Genomic DNA, 18255 nt, shown 5'->3' on the forward strand with positions numbered 1-18255 from the left:
ATACACAGACAAAACAAATTAAACCCTACGGCTCGTGACAATACATTGTCTTAAGATATGAAACAATCAGTCTTTACAAGAAACTGAACAGTGTTTATATAATTTTTTACCTCTGATCCACCGCAATGTCCAACTGTCCTAAACGCGTTCACGACAGCCGGTGTGTGACCTCAGTTCATTGTGAAAAAACCATAGGCACAGCTGATGATTTCAGTACTTCATCCCCTTTTGGTTCTCTAAAATCATCAGGGGAAAAATTATTACTGCAGACCCTCCACACTTTTAGTAACAACATGGGTGCATTGATTTCCAGCCGAAAAGTTGTGAACACACTCAGGACAGTTGGACATTCTGGCAGATCAGAGGTTCTACTGAAGAAACAAAGTCACCTACATCTTAGATGCCCTGGGGGTAAGCAGATAAACATCAAATTCAACAAACTCATTTAATCTCTTCCAAGGCGATTATTTACAAAATATAGACTTCTGTGAATCCATACTCTGATCTCAAGATACCAAGTCAAACTTTTCGGATCCAAAAGCATTCAAAATGTTACGAAGTGTCTATTTAAACTAAGTGCAAACAGCAGGCTTATTGGCGGTGGCTATTTACATGAACTCTGCCCACCAAAGTGTGATTGGGCTAGTTAACACTACAAAAACGCTAGTATAGTAAAAGCTCCAGTGCAGTTAGTAAAGCGCATGCTGTAGTCTTTTCAACGTGATTGAGTCGGGTTCGAATCCACCATTTGGCAAACTTTTTTTATCCCTTTTCAAGTCTGAAGGAAATATAAAGGAAATAATAGAAAAGTTGAAAATAAAGTATTGGTTAGGGTTAGAGTAGGTGTAGGGAGGGCTTATTGTCCCAGTAAGGCAGGATCCATTTAATAATTTGTAAATAGCATCTAAAATATACTATTTTTACTTTTAAACAGCATCTGTTGCTACTTGCACTTAATTTTAAATCATCCTACATCACTGCAAGTACCGGCCCAGTGTTTACAAAGTGAACATGCAAAGAAGTTAAAACTCAGATGTACGACATTTTTGAAGTTGGAGGAGAAAATGAGATGGGAGTTTTTCGACATACCCTAACTGTCTTGAACCGGAGTGCCCAGAGTACACTCAGAGCTAGACAAGATTAACATTTGAGGTTAAAAAGTATATATATTGTCATTTTTTTCTTATATAAAATAACCAATTGTTTCGCTAGATAAGACCCTTCTTCCTTGGCTGGGATCATGTAGAGCCCTTTGAAGATCCACTATATGGAGAACATTCCTGAAATGTTGTCCTCAAAAAACAGAATTTCTTTACGACTGAAACAAGAAAGACATGAACATATTGGATAACAAGGGTGTGAGTAAATTATCTGTACATTTTTGTTCTGGAACTTCTCCTTTAAGAAAATGCATTTTTATATTTATTCAGAGGGCGTGTACTCATTTATGCTGTGCACTGTACATATATATAATTTATTCATTTCATTTTCCCTATTTGTTTAAAAAAAATAATCTAATTGTCTAATTGTAGCTTTCTTAAACTTACCTTTTGTGTTGTTTGGGTTATTCTCAGTTGAGTTAACTGCCGTCTGATAAAGAAATATTTCTGTTGGAGGTAAATCCACTTAATTTGTGGTACAGTAGGGTAATATGGTAATATGGTATGATAGGGTAATAGGAGGGATGTTAATATCAAGTTGAGAGAAAAACAGTTAGAACCCAGTACTCCACCCATCTGAAGGTTGAGGATAGGCGTCTCAAGACTGACTGCCATTGTGGTTCCACCATGACAATGACCGTAAAATCTTAAGTAGCCTAATAGGCTCCTTTCATTGGTACTGTGAAAACACCTGCAATGCACATGTACAAAGCCACAAAAATATCATCATGTAAACAAGATTCTGCCTTTGTCTTTACAGAACTTACTAGTATTTGGGTCCTAGGCACCTCCAGTATTACTAAAGACTTTTTTGTAGACCAGAGTACTAATGGGCCCAGTGTTTCCTGACCTCGATGTCATTACCCACCGAAGGTCTGTGCGTCGGAGAAGCATTTAACATTTTTATTAAAAACTATTATTACAAACAATATTATTTATTATGCTTTTTACACTATTACGATTTATAAAGTTTATCATGGTCAGGATCTCATCTATTATATAAAGCGAAAAGTCTAATTTCACCAGAATATCTTTATTTATATAGCCTATATGATGCACACGCACAGGATTGTGGGAAATCGAAGGCAGCGAAGTATACATCTATGCTGCCTTTAAAATTCGATCAGAAGAAGGTACCTCCGGAGACAGGAAGTGAAGCAGAATTTGAATTCGGACGTGCCTTGATACCTTCCTGACAAACACAACTAGATAAGTTGGCTTGAGAAAGCCTAGCCTGAAAGTTTGAAGCAGTTGTAATAGTATGGAAGCAGCTAGCATGATTTAACACATTGCTTACATGATTTAACATGTTGTTAACATGTTTTAGCATGATTAGCTTATTGCTTGTATTTTTATAGGCTGATTACAATCTTGTTAGCATGTTGTTATCATAATTTGCAAGTTACTAGAATGTTGTTAGCATGATTAGCAAGTTATTAGCATGTTGATAGCATGTTTCGCACATGATTAGCATGTTACTAGCATGTTTCTAACATGGCTAACATGTTATTAGCTTGTTAACATGTTTCCAGCATGATTAACATGTTACTAGCATGTTGTTAACATGATTAGCATGTTACTAACATGTTGTTAGCATGATTAGCAAGTTACTAGCATGTTGTTAGCACGATTAGCATGTTGCTACTATGTTTCTAACATGATTAGCATGTTACTAGCATGTTCTTATCACGCTTAGCATGTTACTAACATGTTGTTAGCATGTTTCTAACATGATTAGCATGCTGTTAGCATGATTAGCAAGTTACTAGCATGTTGCTAGCATGATTAGCAAGTTACTAGCATGTTGCTAGCACGATTAGCATGTTGCTAGTATGTTTCTAACATGATTAGCATGTTACTAGCATGTTCTTATCACGCTTAGCATGTTACTAACATGTTGTTAGCATGTTTCTAACATGATTAGCATGTTGTTAGCATGATTAGCAAGTTACTAGCATGTTGCTAGCATGATTAGCAAGTTACTAGCATGTTGCTAGCATGATTACCAAGGTAATAGCATGTTGTTAGCATGATTAGCATGTTATTAGCACGTTGCTAGCATGTTTCTATCATGATTAGCAAGTTATTAACATGATGTTAGCATGATTAGCATGTTGCTAGCATGATTGACATGTTAGTAGCAAGTTGCTAGCATGGTTAGCAAGTTACTAGCATGTTTCGAACATGATTAGCATGTTGCTAGCATGTTTCTAGCATGATTAACAAAGTTGTTAACATGTTTCTAGAATGATTAGCAAGTGGTTAACATGTTTCTAGAATGATTAGCATGTCGCTAGCATGTTTCTGGCATGATTAGCAAGTTGCTAGCATGTTTCTGGTATGATTAACATTTGCTAGCATGTTTCTAGAATGATTAGCAAAGTTGCTAGCATGTAGTAAGCATGATTTGTAAGTTACTAGCATGTTGCTACCATGATTAGCATGTTAGTAGCACGTTGCTAGCATGTTTCTATCATGATTAGCAAGTTATTAGCATGTTGTTAATATGATTAGCATGTTACTAGCATGTTGTTAGCATGATTAGCAAGTTACTAGCATGTTGCTAGCATGATTTAGATAGATTAGAAATATTAGAAATATTAGAGTGGAAGCTTAAATGAGTCTAAATGGATTAGAAATAGTACATAGAAGGGAAGCTTGATTGAGCCTCAAGGGATTCTGGGAGTTTGAAAAGTGTTGCTCATTTGAACATTCCGTCAATGTAAATCTATGGGATTTTTGGTGGCTTTGATAGTCTGGTTTACGAAAACCGTAAGTTGGATCAGTTAGAAAAGACAGAGCACACCGAGTCAGACCAGTCTGAAGGTCTGGGCCAAGTTTGGTTGCTCTAGCTTGAAAACTCTAGGAGGAGGTAGATACCAAAATTTGGCTCAGAAGAAGAATAATAATCTTAAATAGTAGATCAGTAAATCTGCTTTCTCAAGCCAGCTTAATGAATACGCCAGACCGATGGACAGGTAGAGAATGGAGTTCTTATTTTTTGGGCGACTGAACGAATCACTCCCCAAGATGACTCGTTCTTCGCGAGTCACATTAAAGATTAATAAAAGTATACAATTTTTAATTTCCGAAAAAAATGACAGATCGTTTCACTAGATAAAACCCTTCTTCCTCGGCTGGGATCATTTAGAGCTCTTTGAAGCTTCATTTAAACTACATTTTGGAAGTTCAAAATCAGGGGCACAATTGAAGTCCATTATATGAAGAAAAATCCTGAAATGCTTTCCTCAAAAACCATCATTTCTTTACGACTGAAGACAGAAAGACATGAACATCTTCGATGACAAGGGGGTGAGTCAATTATTTGTGAATTGTTGTTCTGGAAGTGGACTTCTTTAAGTGATATAATAAATAAAAAAAATGTGTAACCTGAATGTGATAATGTTAACTGTGGCACGATGATGACAGGGCTGTTTAAACAGTGACAGGATGCACATAAATAAGCAACAGATCCTCCGTTATATGCAGTTATGATGAAGTAGTATGTCCCAAAGTACTCAAAAGTATGCACGTTTTCTTCACAAAAAGAGTACATACTTTTAGGGCGTAGTATAAGTATTGGGACGCAGCATTAGATTCTATTTACACTATGTAAAACGTATTTTCTTTCCAATAAGTGTAAACAATAGATGATGTTCATACTTAGACTAGCCTAATGAATGGCAGATATTTGTACTTCAGTATTGTAGTAAATTATAAAGAAGTACTACCTTACCCAGACACATTAGCTGTTATTGAATAGCCCTGAGAATATTTATTTCCCTTTTTCCATTTGACAGAGCCGTCACGTGAAATAGTAAATAGTATAATGACATGCTGAATAAGAGCTCTATTCCATTCTTTCATTTGTATCATTTTCATTTTACCACTAGATGGTGCCATAATGAAAAATATGAATATTGATTAGTTCAGTATCCATTTCAACCCAGGTGGTCAAAAACGAGATCTTAAATGTATAATAACATGTCTCCATTTTAATTTTCACATGGTTTACTTATCATTTAGCATACATTTATCATTCAAAGCCATTTTCCATGCAACAGTAAAAAGTTGTGAATGTTTTATACTTTATATAACAGGCCCTTTTCACATTTCTGGGGTTCGTAGAAGTTGTCATAGTTGGGTAAACCTCTATAGTGGTGAATGGAAACTAACAAAAATATTTTTGCATTCCTCTTTGCTCCAATAGCATAAGAAAAATACACAATAGTGTTTCTAACAGTGTTAAGAGATAATATATATAGGTATTAATATGTACCTACAAAGTACTAATAAAAATGCCCATCCTACAATTTTTTTCTCATTGCATATCATCAGAAATAGGTCACATCAGAAACACAAAATAGGTTGTGAACAAGGTTTCATACTGACTCGTGTGTGTTCTGATGTCATATCAGAACAAACACCATCACCATTTAATGAAGGATTATGCTAAATGGGCTGATGCTTTTGACACAGTCAACACCGGATATGCAGTGACATCCAAGCACTCTCCTTTTACTTACGACCCCCCTTTCATCACATCATCTCTCTCTCAAATGCTCTGCTTCGCCTCATCATTAACCGCCAGCTGACGACTAAATAGGCATTAACTCCACAGGCCACTAAATAAAGAGGCCTGAAGGGACGAGAACATGTAATATCATGTTACATGATTTTTATTAATAACTTGCCTCTCGTCTTTCAATTTGTAAAGCAATCTTGAGCTATTTAGCTACCATGCGCACACATATAATCTTGCGCATACACTTACTGTAGTGCCCTCAAAGAGTTTAGGCATGTAGGCCGTAAAAAAGAAATTCTCAGTGCTGATAAACACACTGAGCATGAATGCGGTCGGGCACGTATCATATGCACCATTCTGGGTCGAACAGAAGTGCAAGCCAGAGCTGATCACCCAAAAAGCAAACTGACATCTGTGAAACCCAAGGAGGTGCACCAGCCTTCGTCCTGGAGTGACCTAGTGCCACATTCTAGCACCAAGGATGAGCCAAGTGCGGCAAATAAGACACCCCCCACCCCCAACCCTCTCCGCACGTCCGTCTCCCCGCTACATCTTGTATTTTTAGCCAAGATCTGAGCTGTGTAACACTTAATATGGAGAAAAAGTCTTCATGTGTGCCTTAAGATCCCTTCCCTTCCCATTCTTCATAATCTTTCATTCATACTTCATTTTTGTTGTCCCACACACAAACTTTCCGTTTCCCTAAAGGTCATACTAAAAAGCTCTGTATGGTTAAGTCTACTTTGCCTCGCTTCAATCTCTAGTCTGGCTCACTCCATGAAGAATCGTGTCTCATTCTTTTTTAGCAGCTCCCTCTCTCTCGTATCAGTCTCAGTTTCTCTCTCTCTTTCTCTCTCATGCACTCACCTAATCCCACCCCCTAAAACGCTCTTGACCCTGTTACTCGTCTCTTTTACCCGTGTGTAGGGGTTTCAAACAGGGGGCCTCAGGACTTGGTCTTGTCTGTTCTGGGTGGCGGGGATCACAGGTCCTTTCTAATTTAATTTTATGAAGTAATTAGTCAGTTTGTTTAAAATTCATTGGAACTACCTATCTCCCTTCTTAAGTATTGAATCATGAAGTGGAACCTAGTGTTCCTTGGGCTCCTTCTGACCTTCGGGCAGCTGTCATGGGGGCAGAAAGGTATGGACTTCCCTGAGTACGATGGAAAGGACCGCGTTTACGAGCTAGACGCCAAGAATTACAAGTCTGTGATGAAGAAATATGACGTGATGGTGGTGTACTACCATGAGCACGTAGGATCCAGCAAAGTCGCCCAGAAACAGTTTCAGATTGAGGAGCTGGCCCTTGAGGTGGGTTTGACCTGGAACCAGTGTAACTGTGGGCAGTTGTGAAGCTTAGATGTTAATGAGCATCCTTTACTAAAGACATCTGTGAAAGGTGGTGGAATATTATTTAGATGAATATCTTTAAATACGAGTTTAAATGCACACCTGAAATATGATTGCAGCTGATACCACTTATTTAGATGAAGCCTGGCTAACCTGTTAGTCTTCATTATAGATGTATTTTTTGTAAGTTTTACACTTTTTGGAGTGTTTCATTAAGAGCATGAACATATTTGCACATAAGTTCTTGCAAATTAATATCAAAACAATTGTTGCTATATTATGTAAAACTATTAAAAATAGTTAAAATAACACTGAAATGACATTAAAAAAAATCTTTAAAAAACCTAAACTCGAATAGTTTTAAACTTAAGTACTAAAATAAGTAAAACTAAAACAAATTCTAAATATATTTATTAAAACTAATGACAAGCACAAAACACAATTACTAAAAATAGCACCTAAAAATAGAAATATAAAAGCTATTTTGAAACATTAACAAACACTACAATAGTTCATAAATAATACTAAAATAACACTGGCCAGAACCATTTCTTCTTTAATTTAGTCTTAATTTAGATTTTTTTTTGTATATTTAAAAGGTTAGATGGATAGAAAGCAGGTTCTAAATATAAATTTCACTTTTAAACAATGCAAAACTAAACATTTAGCTAATAGACAAATATGTTGGTCTTAGAGCAATGTCAGTAAAAGATTAATGAAGCCACCAATTTCATCTCTACAGAAATTGCTGTGCGGCTGTTTACTGCATGTGGTATTTTACTTCCGGCGCGTTATAGTTCTGCCCTTATGGTTTATGGAAAGTTACACTGACAGTAAACAGAGCTGCACTGCACTTAAATTTGACCAAAAAGTGTAATTTGCGTTTATGTCTATTTGTGGGTGGTAAAAACAGTAATTGCTCTGATGCTTCTAGCAGCAGTTTTTGATTCCTCAACCTTGATAGAGGAATTTAATGAATGATATACATCAGAGGCTTTGCTCTAGATCAGAAAGAAAAGTACTCCACCACAGCCAGGGGAATGTGGGGCCTGTTACACCAGCCATGAGAACACTCTGGACTATGGCATCTATGTTCAGAAAAGTGCTGATGCACCACACAGTATATTTGCACCCTGAGCATAAGCCTGGATGGGTCATTTTTCAAAGGAATTTATTCTCTGGATTTATCTCAGTATCATTTGGGTTTGTCGACAGGCCCACATGCAAACAACGAAACTAATGTTAAAAAAAAGATGTACGGGAAAATAGCATTTTGAAGCATCAGTACTGATATTTTCGGTTTAATAACAGTACAGTATGTAGGGACTGAAGGACAGGGCCAGAGGCCAAATCATGAGTAACACTGTATTGGATTGCATAAGAAGACAGAGACTAGCCAGCTGTTGACAACAGAGTTGTCATTGTTAACTAAAGCTAAAACTTCTAAAAAGTTTTTAAGAAAATTAAGTTTTCATAATTGATTCTGATCTCTGTATGGCTGCTTTGACTTAATTTGTATTGTATGAAGTGCTATAGAAATATAGGTGACTTGAAAAACCTTAAATGAAATAAAATAAGTTTAAGTACTGAAATAAAGCTAAATTGAATTCAAAACTAAATTATAAAGACTTCCCATCAATTTCATTTCAAATCAACCTTTTGGATAAACATACCAATTGTAAATGTGGACAATGCCATAAGCAATCCCAATCACGCACACTACAAAACATTAGCATTAGGTTACACCATTGTTTAGCCCTGTGTTCGCCTCCTGCATTCAATAGTAGTCTTTGTGTGTGGGCCACAGTGCAACTGTAAAGAGACAACAGATATTGATATTGTGTTTGTTAAATGGGATTAGGTAATGTGGGTAATCACATGTCTTAATCTTTAATGTCAGTTAATAGCATACTGATGAATTTGTGTTGGACATTGTGTTTTTGGACTTAAGTTGCCTTTTTAAATTAGTGGATTATTAAATATTGTTAAAACACAGTTGCACAACTTTTTTCGTAATAGGCCTGTAATATGAGGGTAATGTGTACGGTAACAAATGCATTGCCTATTTAGATGCCCAATAGCTGTGTGTATGTGGTTCTGCAACATATTGCTTCCTAATACACAGCAGTCCAGTGCTGATGTAATGTTACGTGAGTTAATAACTTATAACAGCATGTGTGCTGTGTGGGCGCAGGAGGTTCTAGCATGAAATCTGCAGTGTTGGCTGAGAGTGTTGGGCACAGTACTGTACCTGTCAGCGGATCCCCAGGAACTTGAACGTCACCACCACCTTGCCAAAATAGTCCTGGTTGGTCTGTGCAGCAGCGCTAATTATAGACGCCTCTGCTGTCATAGCTGTTTGTGTGGTACAGGCCGTTGTGATGCTCCATATCAGACGATCTGCTTTCTGCCCTTATAGAAACACTTGTATGCTTTCATTTACACCAGCCAACACAGGGTGCTCTGGTTAAACTTCCTTAACAAATGTTGGTTAATAATGTGTTGATTTATAAACATTGCTTAGGCCTCTGAGTAAACTATAGATAGCTATAGATAGTGTTCTCAGTTAATGGGAAGCCATATTTAGATAAGTTTGTTGTAACTTGCTGTTTATGCATGAACTGCTTATTTAATTAGCTTTTATCACATCAATGAATTGATAAATATGTACTGAAAAGATATGACTGAAAGAGATGGAGAGATGCAAGGAGGAAGAAGTAGGGTGCATTACCCCATGGCTCCTCCTTCCTCTTTGCCAGTTCTGATTTGTCATAAGCAAACTCTATCTAGATTCATTGCAAAAATCCTCTCTTGTTGACTCATGGCTTTTTGTGGGTCACCTTATATAGCCGTGGTCTATTTGGCTTTAAGCCTTTAGCTGAGTTTAGCCTAAGATTTGATTAACAGACATACATCCCCTCCCTTTAAAATGTTATGTTGCGCTAATGCATAGGATTAAACTGATAGAGATGATAAAAAATAAATAAATAAGGCACGTTAATACAGAGAAGAATTATTGCTTGAATATTGATGCTAATATTACAAACAAACTGGAAAAACGTGTATTAAATTTTCAGACAGTGCATTTAAGCAAATAAATAGAATATAAACCTTTTAAAAAAAATGTTTTAAGTGCAGTTCCTCTCAAAATGATATGATCAATATTTTACAGGATCAAAATAATTTAAACAATTTCTAAGCTATAGGATTCAACTTGATTTTTCAAGTCAGTTTAATACAATTTAATTAATGCAATTAATACAATTTCAATACAGTAAGATTAAATGACTTGCACAGTCGGTTTAATTATACATCCTTAAAACTAAAATTCTCTCATTTTTTCATAAAATTTGCTCACATGTTTCTCCAAACCTGAATTAAATTTTTTTCGGTGCAAAAAAAGATTTTTTTGTGTCGTTAATGTCCATGCAATTACAGTGAATGAGAAGTGAAGGTGATATTTTAAAAATATAATCAATGTTGTGCAATTCATGCACCAAATTCCAAGTCTCAAACGGAAAATGTACTTCATTATTAAAAAAACCTCCCTGGTGGCGTGCTAATGACAGAAATAGCAATTTATGATTCTTGAATCATTCTTTTGTGTCAGATCTCTACAATGATTCAGAAGATCTGAGTGATTCATTCTGATTCATTTGTTGACTCGATTTGGTCACAGCAGCCGATACCTACTGGGGGCATTACAAAAGCTATCAGACATAATGGATATTCAGAAGTCTTTAGCATCATCTGAAATGTTAACCCCTCCAAGATGGCGGATGTGTTGACATATGTGAACAAGTATCAACATATAGATTTCTATGCATTAACAGCTCACTGGAGGTGAAAATTATTAGTGAATAATGAGTCTGTTTTTCATGCAAAGTTGTCGCATGACATCAAAAGACTTTGAATATAGTGTGAATGTGACATTAAACATGTTTCTGAACTTTTGAAGCTTCAGAAAAAATCTTCATGGAGAAAAAAACAGCACATTGTTACTTCTTGCATGGAAGAAACAAAAGTCAAACAAGTTACTGGTGTATACATGCATTAATGAATTATTTTAACAAATTTAGAATTGCATGGATGAAAATACAAAAAAGAGTGATTTGTGTAAGTATGTAAAGGAATTGGTTGCACCTGTCACCACCCCAACACCCTGTTACTCCAGCTCAGCAGGGACATGTAGCGCTGTGATTGGTGGAAGCAGCTGTCCATCATACGGGTCAAGTTTCACACCGATTTAGAAAGTGCAGGGGCAGCGCTCTTGATGACGGCTTTTATGGATGTAAGACTGTGGACGAAACTGTGGACCACAGTTCTTACAGCATGGCCTGAAATATCTGTGTGGGCAGAAAACAAATTTGCTGTCCTTGTCTAACACAGTGTGTTTGTACTCAGCTACCAAAACCAGCTCTCAGGTTGATAATAAATACATAATGGTTGTGCTGACAGGACACAAACACCAATGAGCCTAAAACAAGAAGTCACTTTAGTCTAATATATAACAGGAACTGACCTCTTAACAGTTATTTTGTGTGGACAGGGTTTATGTTAGGCCACCACTAGCATGCATTTTAACATCATAACTAATTCACACATGCTTTTTAAGGAAGCTGTAGGACATTAAAGAGGAAAAACTTTTATTTTTTGTTACACAGCTTGCTGCACAAGTCCTGGAGGATCTTGACGATGAGGACATCGGAATTGGCCTGCTCGATGAGAAGACAGACAAAGCTGTTGCCAAGAAATTAGGTAAATACTTCAAAAATTCAAAAAACAATTCAAAAAACAAATATTACCATACCTGTAATTTGATGTGATCTTTTGCATGTAAAACTACCTTACTACTTCTAATGAACTAATTTGCATGCGGTTTTATAACTAGAATGTTATCTAGAATATTTGTATGCTTTTTAATTAAGAGAAAAGATCAGTCACAGCATTTTTATTTGTACATTCATATAAATGTTAATGTAAAATATTGATATTTATGTAAAAAGCTTCATGTTATGCATAAGCTACTCTAGTTGGTGTCTGCAATAAAAAAAGGATAACATAGGTCAAAGGTCATGTTTTTTTAACATTTAAACAAGTGTAATTGGATCTGATTGTGTGTTTTCTTTTGGAAAACTTCTAAATTAGTTTTCCTGTTTCAGGCTTTATGTCATGCTTTATTTATTCCTCTGGTACAGATTATTTGTTAAACTTCAGGATATCAGCAGAAGAACAATTATGACCTCTGGTGGACATTTCCCACATGGTTCTCGCTGGTTTATTTACATTTTTGTGCTCTTTAGGTCTGGATGAGGCTGACAGTATCTACATCTTCTTTGAGGATGAGGTCATTGAGTACGATGGAGAGCTTGCTGCGGACACACTGGTGGAGTTCATCTATGATGTATGTGAAAAAATAATTTATACCGGTGCTTATTATGGACTGTTTGATCTAAAATAATTCCTCACTTCTTTCATATATGTTTTTGTTTTCTTCCACACTTTCGATTTACCTCCCGACTTAGTCCTCAGTGACAGGAATAATCTTCTTGTCATTTCCCCCCTTCCTAATCAACTCTTTTCCCAGGTCATTGAGGATCCAGTTGAGATCATTGACAATGTGCGAGAGCTGAAAGGTTTCCATAATGTTGAGGAGGATATCAAGCTGGTGGGTTTCTTCAAGAGTGAGAAATCTGAGCGTACGTATTCAAATAGGCTGTGCAGTTGGGTTTTCCCATATAAAAGTAAGTAAACCTTTTGAGAAGTTCACCTGTGGTCTTGCGATTTTTAGACTACCATGAATATGAAGACGCAGCAGAGGAGTTTCATCCACACATCAAGTTCTTTGCCACCTTTAGTCCAAAGGTAACTTATGTAAACATCATTTACACAACTCTCTACTTACAGAAATCTAGTTTCTGGTGATTTTTAGTTTTTATGTCTAATCTCATCTGGATCTTTTTATTTATGCTTAAAATGACTTTCTGAATGTTTAATATTTCTGCTACTTTTCTAAAACTTTACACTAATGTAATAATATTTCATGGGTGTCCATAGTGCATAAAGATGATCTTAGCTCCATAATCTATAATATTTATACTGTATTCAAACCCTGAAATTGAGAGTTCCTCCATTGATCAAAACTATGCAACCCCTGTTTGCAGGTTGCTAAGAGTCTCGACTTGAAGTTGAATGAGGTTGACTTCTACGAGCCCTTCATGGATGAACCCGTCGTCATCCCTGGTAAACCCTACACTGAGAAAGAACTTGTTGAATTCATTGAGGACAATGACAGGTGTGTTGTCTGACTGAAAAAATGCTTTAAATTGAAATCATTAGTGAACATTATTTAATGCATGATAAATGTCTCCACAGGCCTACACTGAGGAAAATGCAGCCGCACAATATGTATGAGATCTGGGTAAGCTGATGCTATGTCAGTCAAACCACAGTTTTTCGGTGCTTGCAAGGCAACACTTGATATTGCTGAAACATTCTGTTTTCTTCTTTTTTTTCCGACAGTTTGCTACAATAAATTCAGCTTGAACCACTTCACATACAGAATCTTTTCAAAGTTTGTTTTGTTGATAATTTCACTGCCATTGAGATGAATGGGAATGCTAATGGATAGCTCTCTCCAGGTATTACAGACCTTCTGGATTTAAACGTTTATAATTTAAATGCCAAGGGTATGTAATGAAAAGTATGGTGATGTAAATGTACGCTGACTTTTTTAAAGCTACACTGTGTAACTGTGTAACCATCCAAACCAAGACTTTACTCAAATACACTTTGATAAACCTGTAATACTGATTTACATTTTACAGCCGTTGGGACAGATTTCACGGGAAGTTTCATGCACAGGTCATTTGCCTGTGGGTAGTGTGAAACTGAAAGTTTCTGTTATCAGGGTTAAAGGAGAAGTCCACTTCCAGAACAACAATTCACAGATAATGTACTCACCCCCTTGTCATCCAAGATGTTCATGTCTTTCTTTCTTTAGTCATAAAGAAATTGTTTTTTGAGAAACATTTCAGGATTTTTCTCCATATAATGGAATGATATGGTACCCCAAGTTTGAACTTCCAAAATGCAGTTTAAATGCAGCTTCAAACGATCCCAAATGTAAATGATCCTAGCCAAGGAAGGAAGGGTCTTATCTAGCGAAACTATTGGTTATTTTCATTAAAAAAAAAATACAATTTAAATACTCAAACATCTCAAACGTTCATGTCGTCTTACTCTCCCTGAGCTCTGTGTATTCTAGCTCAAGACAGTTAGGGTATGGTGAAAGACTGTATTTTCTCCCTAAACTTCAACACATGCAAAGAAGATCAAACAGTGATATAGGACGATTTTTAAGTTGAGGGAGAAAATACAGTTTCAACATACCCTAACTGTCTTGAGCTAGAATACACAGAGTTCAGGGAGAGTAAGACAAGAAGTGCGTTTGACATAAAAAAGTATGTAAATTGTATTATTGTATTATTGTATTATTGTGTACGATCGTTTCGCTAGATAAGATCCTTCTTCCTCGGCTGGGATTGTTTACAACCACATTTGGGATCGTTTGAAGCTGCATTTAAACTGCATTTTGGAAGTTCAAACTTGGGGCACTACATCAGTCTATTATATGGAGAAAAATCCTGAAATGTTTTCCTCAAAAAAACATAATTTCTTTATGACTGAAGAAAGAAAGACATGAACATCTTGGATGACAAGGGGGTGAGTACATTATCTGTAAATTGTTGTTCTAAAGGAGAAGTGGACTTCTTCTTTAATAAAGTTAACTAAAATTAAAACCATTAAACAACACTACTAAAATTACAAAAACACAAAAACAAAATTACTAAAACTTTAACTAAAATGAATATTGAAAAAATAAAATACATACTATTATAGTATCTCAATGATACTAAAACAACTATTTTCTATGTGTATTTCAGTATGTTGAACCACAACAAACTAAACTCTTCAGTAAGACTCATTTAGCTTTTTTGTTTTACCACTAAAGGGCCAAGTTACAAAGTGTAGCTTTAAAAATAAAAGTATTTTTAAAAATGTAGATTTATGAAGATAATTTTTGCAAAGGTACATCATCACAGTCTGTGGAAAAATATCTTTCAGCAAAGCCTAAAACTTTTCTAATGCTGCCTTGCAAGCACTGCTTTTTCCTTCAGGACATAACCATGCAGTATCATCACAAGATTATCTATTAGAAACTGTTGCTAGACAAAATGAAATGAATGTACAGTAAATTAAAAAGTTAATACAATAAATTGTAAAGCATCGAAGCCATCACAAAGGTGTTCCAAATGTAATCTCATGTCAGTAGTAACAGTAGTGCACAAGATCTTTCATGTACTGTAACCATCATTTTCTAACAGGAGGATGCTCTGGATGGCGAGCATATAATTGCATTTGCTGAGGAGGGAGACCCAGGTATGAGATCTTTTATTAAGCTGCTATATTAATCAAGGCTGCTATCATTTTAAAACAAAATACAACAGTCATTTTCTTGGGTTTCTTTCAGATGGCTTCGAATTCCTTGAAATCGTGAAGGAGGTGGCAGAGGACAACACAGACAATCCCAACCTGAGCATCGTCTGGATCGACCCTGATGACTTCCCCCTGGTAACCCTATGGCTTTTATTCTGCTAAAAAATGTGGAATATTCTAAATATAATCTTTGTTGTGAAAGTAGATAGCGGTACATAAGCAGTGATGAGAGTGTCTCTTTGACCTGCAGCTTGTCCCCTATTGGGAGAAGACCTTCGACATTGACCTGTCCTCACCTCAGATTGGTGTAGTGGAGGTTGATGATGTAAGTTTCTCACAGGAGGATTTATTAGCTGTGTGTTGTGTCTTTCGAGACTGAGTTGTTGTGTCTTCTGCAGGCTGAGAGTATCTGGTTTGATATGGATGATGATGATGACATGCCAACAGTTGATGAGCTGGAGGATTGGCTGGAGGATGTGCTAGAGAACAAAATCGATCCAGATGATGACGATGATGACGACGACGACGACGACGACGACGATGACGACGCGATGACGACGACGATGACGATGATGACGACGATGACGACGACGATGATGATGACGATGACGACGATGATGATGACGACGATGATGACGATGACGATGACGACGACGATGATGATGATGATGACGACGATGATGATGACGACGACGATGATGATGACGACGACGATGACGACGACGATGATGATGACGACGATGACGATGACGACGATGATGATGATGACGACGACGATGATGATGATGATGACGACGACGATGACGACGATTAAACTCTTACCATCTTATATGTATTATCCAAACTGTCTGTTTAATTGCAACTGTCTGAATCTTCAACGTCATAAAAATTCCTTCGTTATTTTTTGTCGGATATCACAAAGTTAAAAATGTCATCATTTATCTGTGACCTTCCACGAATATCTAGGAATGCACTCATCATTCTTTCTCCCACTGACCCAATGTTTTATTCAAAGACCACGCTCTCTCTCTTAAACCATTAGATATTCACTTCTAATTGTTGCCGTCACTTCTAAAACCAATCTCATTAGCAAAAGATGTATTTCTTTCAGTTTGTTGCCATCCTTTTATTTCATTCATAAAGACATGCTGTAATTGGCAGTTAAATGCACCACTAATACATTTGACAAAGGACCTGACTTTCAAACATAAAAATGTAACCCAAAATATGTAAGATCGTCAGAGGGAGCAGCAAGATTATTTTAAGTGTACATCCATCTGTAAAATTTGTTGTTATTGTCTTAATGTTTATTTGTACTAATATGTGGATGGATTGTTTGTCCCACTGTTATAGGACCTAAAGGTGCTAAGCAGGCTTTTCCTCCAAGGTCATTCGTCATACCTTCTTTCTTTGTTAAGACAGGATGTGACCTTTTGTGACGTTAGACAGAGAAGGGATTTTCCAGCCTTCCTTCAGTGTCTAAAAGTGCAGTAAATCACATGTTTTCTACTGAAAAAGAAACATTAATATTTTATTTTTTTTAATAAAGACAACTTGGTTTAACTCTTAAGTCTTAAAATAAAAACTGATTGGAATAAAGTGCTGTAAATCACAGTTTTTGAGACATTACAAATATGTCTAAAACTTTTGATCTGGTAGTAGCTTATTGTCTTCTTTAGAAATATTTTAAATACGGAATTTACATATCCACAACATGATACTGTATTTCTTTTTTTATTTTACCATATCACGTCATGCCAAGGATACAGATGTTCATATAGCCAATAATACTTTTTTACAAGTGTCTACCCGTCTCACATAGGCTAGACAATTTGGACATACTTTACTGTTTCAAGTATGGTACTTTCCACGAATAGGGTACAACATGTCATTCATTCATGAATCTTTAGGAGGTCAAACTAATTTTTATACTAGCTGTGTAATTTTTGTATTTAACTTTTATAGGAATGCAGTTTTTACTGCATAAAGTGGCATAAGTGAAAAATCGCCTTATTTTCTAAAAGATAATGTAATCGATCTTATCCCAGATAGCACAAGTACATCTGCAAGATGTTTTTCAAATAATCTCTTGATCTGGGAAGCATCTGCTGTGTACAAACATCTGACAGACGTCTGTAAGATGTCAGTATTACATACATTCTAAATCATAAACATCTTAAAGACATCTAATAGACGTCTATTTGACATCTGATAGGATGACTAGGGGTGGGGAACCTTGATCCTGGAGGGCCGGTGTCCCTGCAGAGTTTAGCTCCAACCCTGAAAAAAAAAAATACCAACCTGTATCCCGAAGACCTTGATTAGCTTGTTCAGGTGTGTTTGAATAGGGTTGGAGCCAAACTCTGCAGGGACACCGGCCTTCGAGGATCAACGTTCCCCACCTCTGCTATAGACGTATTGCAGATGACCGAACACTCCAAAAATACGTCTTGCAGATGTAAATGCAGATGTCAAATCAATGTCTCCGTGATCTACGTGAGCTTTTAGGGATTATGATCTAAATTTTTTGACCTTGTGATGTTTAATGAAAAAGTCAAAACGACAGACCAGGGTTGCCAGGTTTTCACAACTAAATCCACCCACAGACATCACGGAAATGTCTATTTGACATCAGCATTCACATCTGCAAGACATATTTTTTAGAGTGTTTGCTCATTTGCAATATGTCTATAGGATGTTTCCTATCAGATGTCAACAT

General features: G+C 36.4%; 1 protein-coding gene across 1 annotated transcript; it reads left to right on the forward strand.

Moving 5' to 3' along the window:
• The first annotated feature begins 6579 nt into the window (after window positions 1–6579).
• Window positions 6580–17135, forward strand: casq1a (calsequestrin 1a). Its single transcript, XM_051093865.1, is given in 12 exon segments — window positions 6580–6998; window positions 11702–11795; window positions 12341–12441; window positions 12625–12736; window positions 12829–12902; window positions 13202–13332; window positions 13413–13458; window positions 15425–15479; window positions 15571–15671; window positions 15787–15861; window positions 15935–16082; window positions 16085–17135. Coding segments are annotated over 12 exon segments (1440 nt in total). The 5' UTR covers window positions 6580–6761; the 3' UTR covers window positions 16351–17135.
• The last annotated feature ends 1120 nt before the right edge of the window (window positions 17136–18255 follow it).

This window comes from Labeo rohita, chromosome 2 (assembly GCF_022985175.1).
Source record: "Labeo rohita strain BAU-BD-2019 chromosome 2, IGBB_LRoh.1.0, whole genome shotgun sequence".
NCBI classification, from domain to species: Eukaryota; Metazoa; Chordata; class Actinopteri; order Cypriniformes; family Cyprinidae; genus Labeo; species Labeo rohita.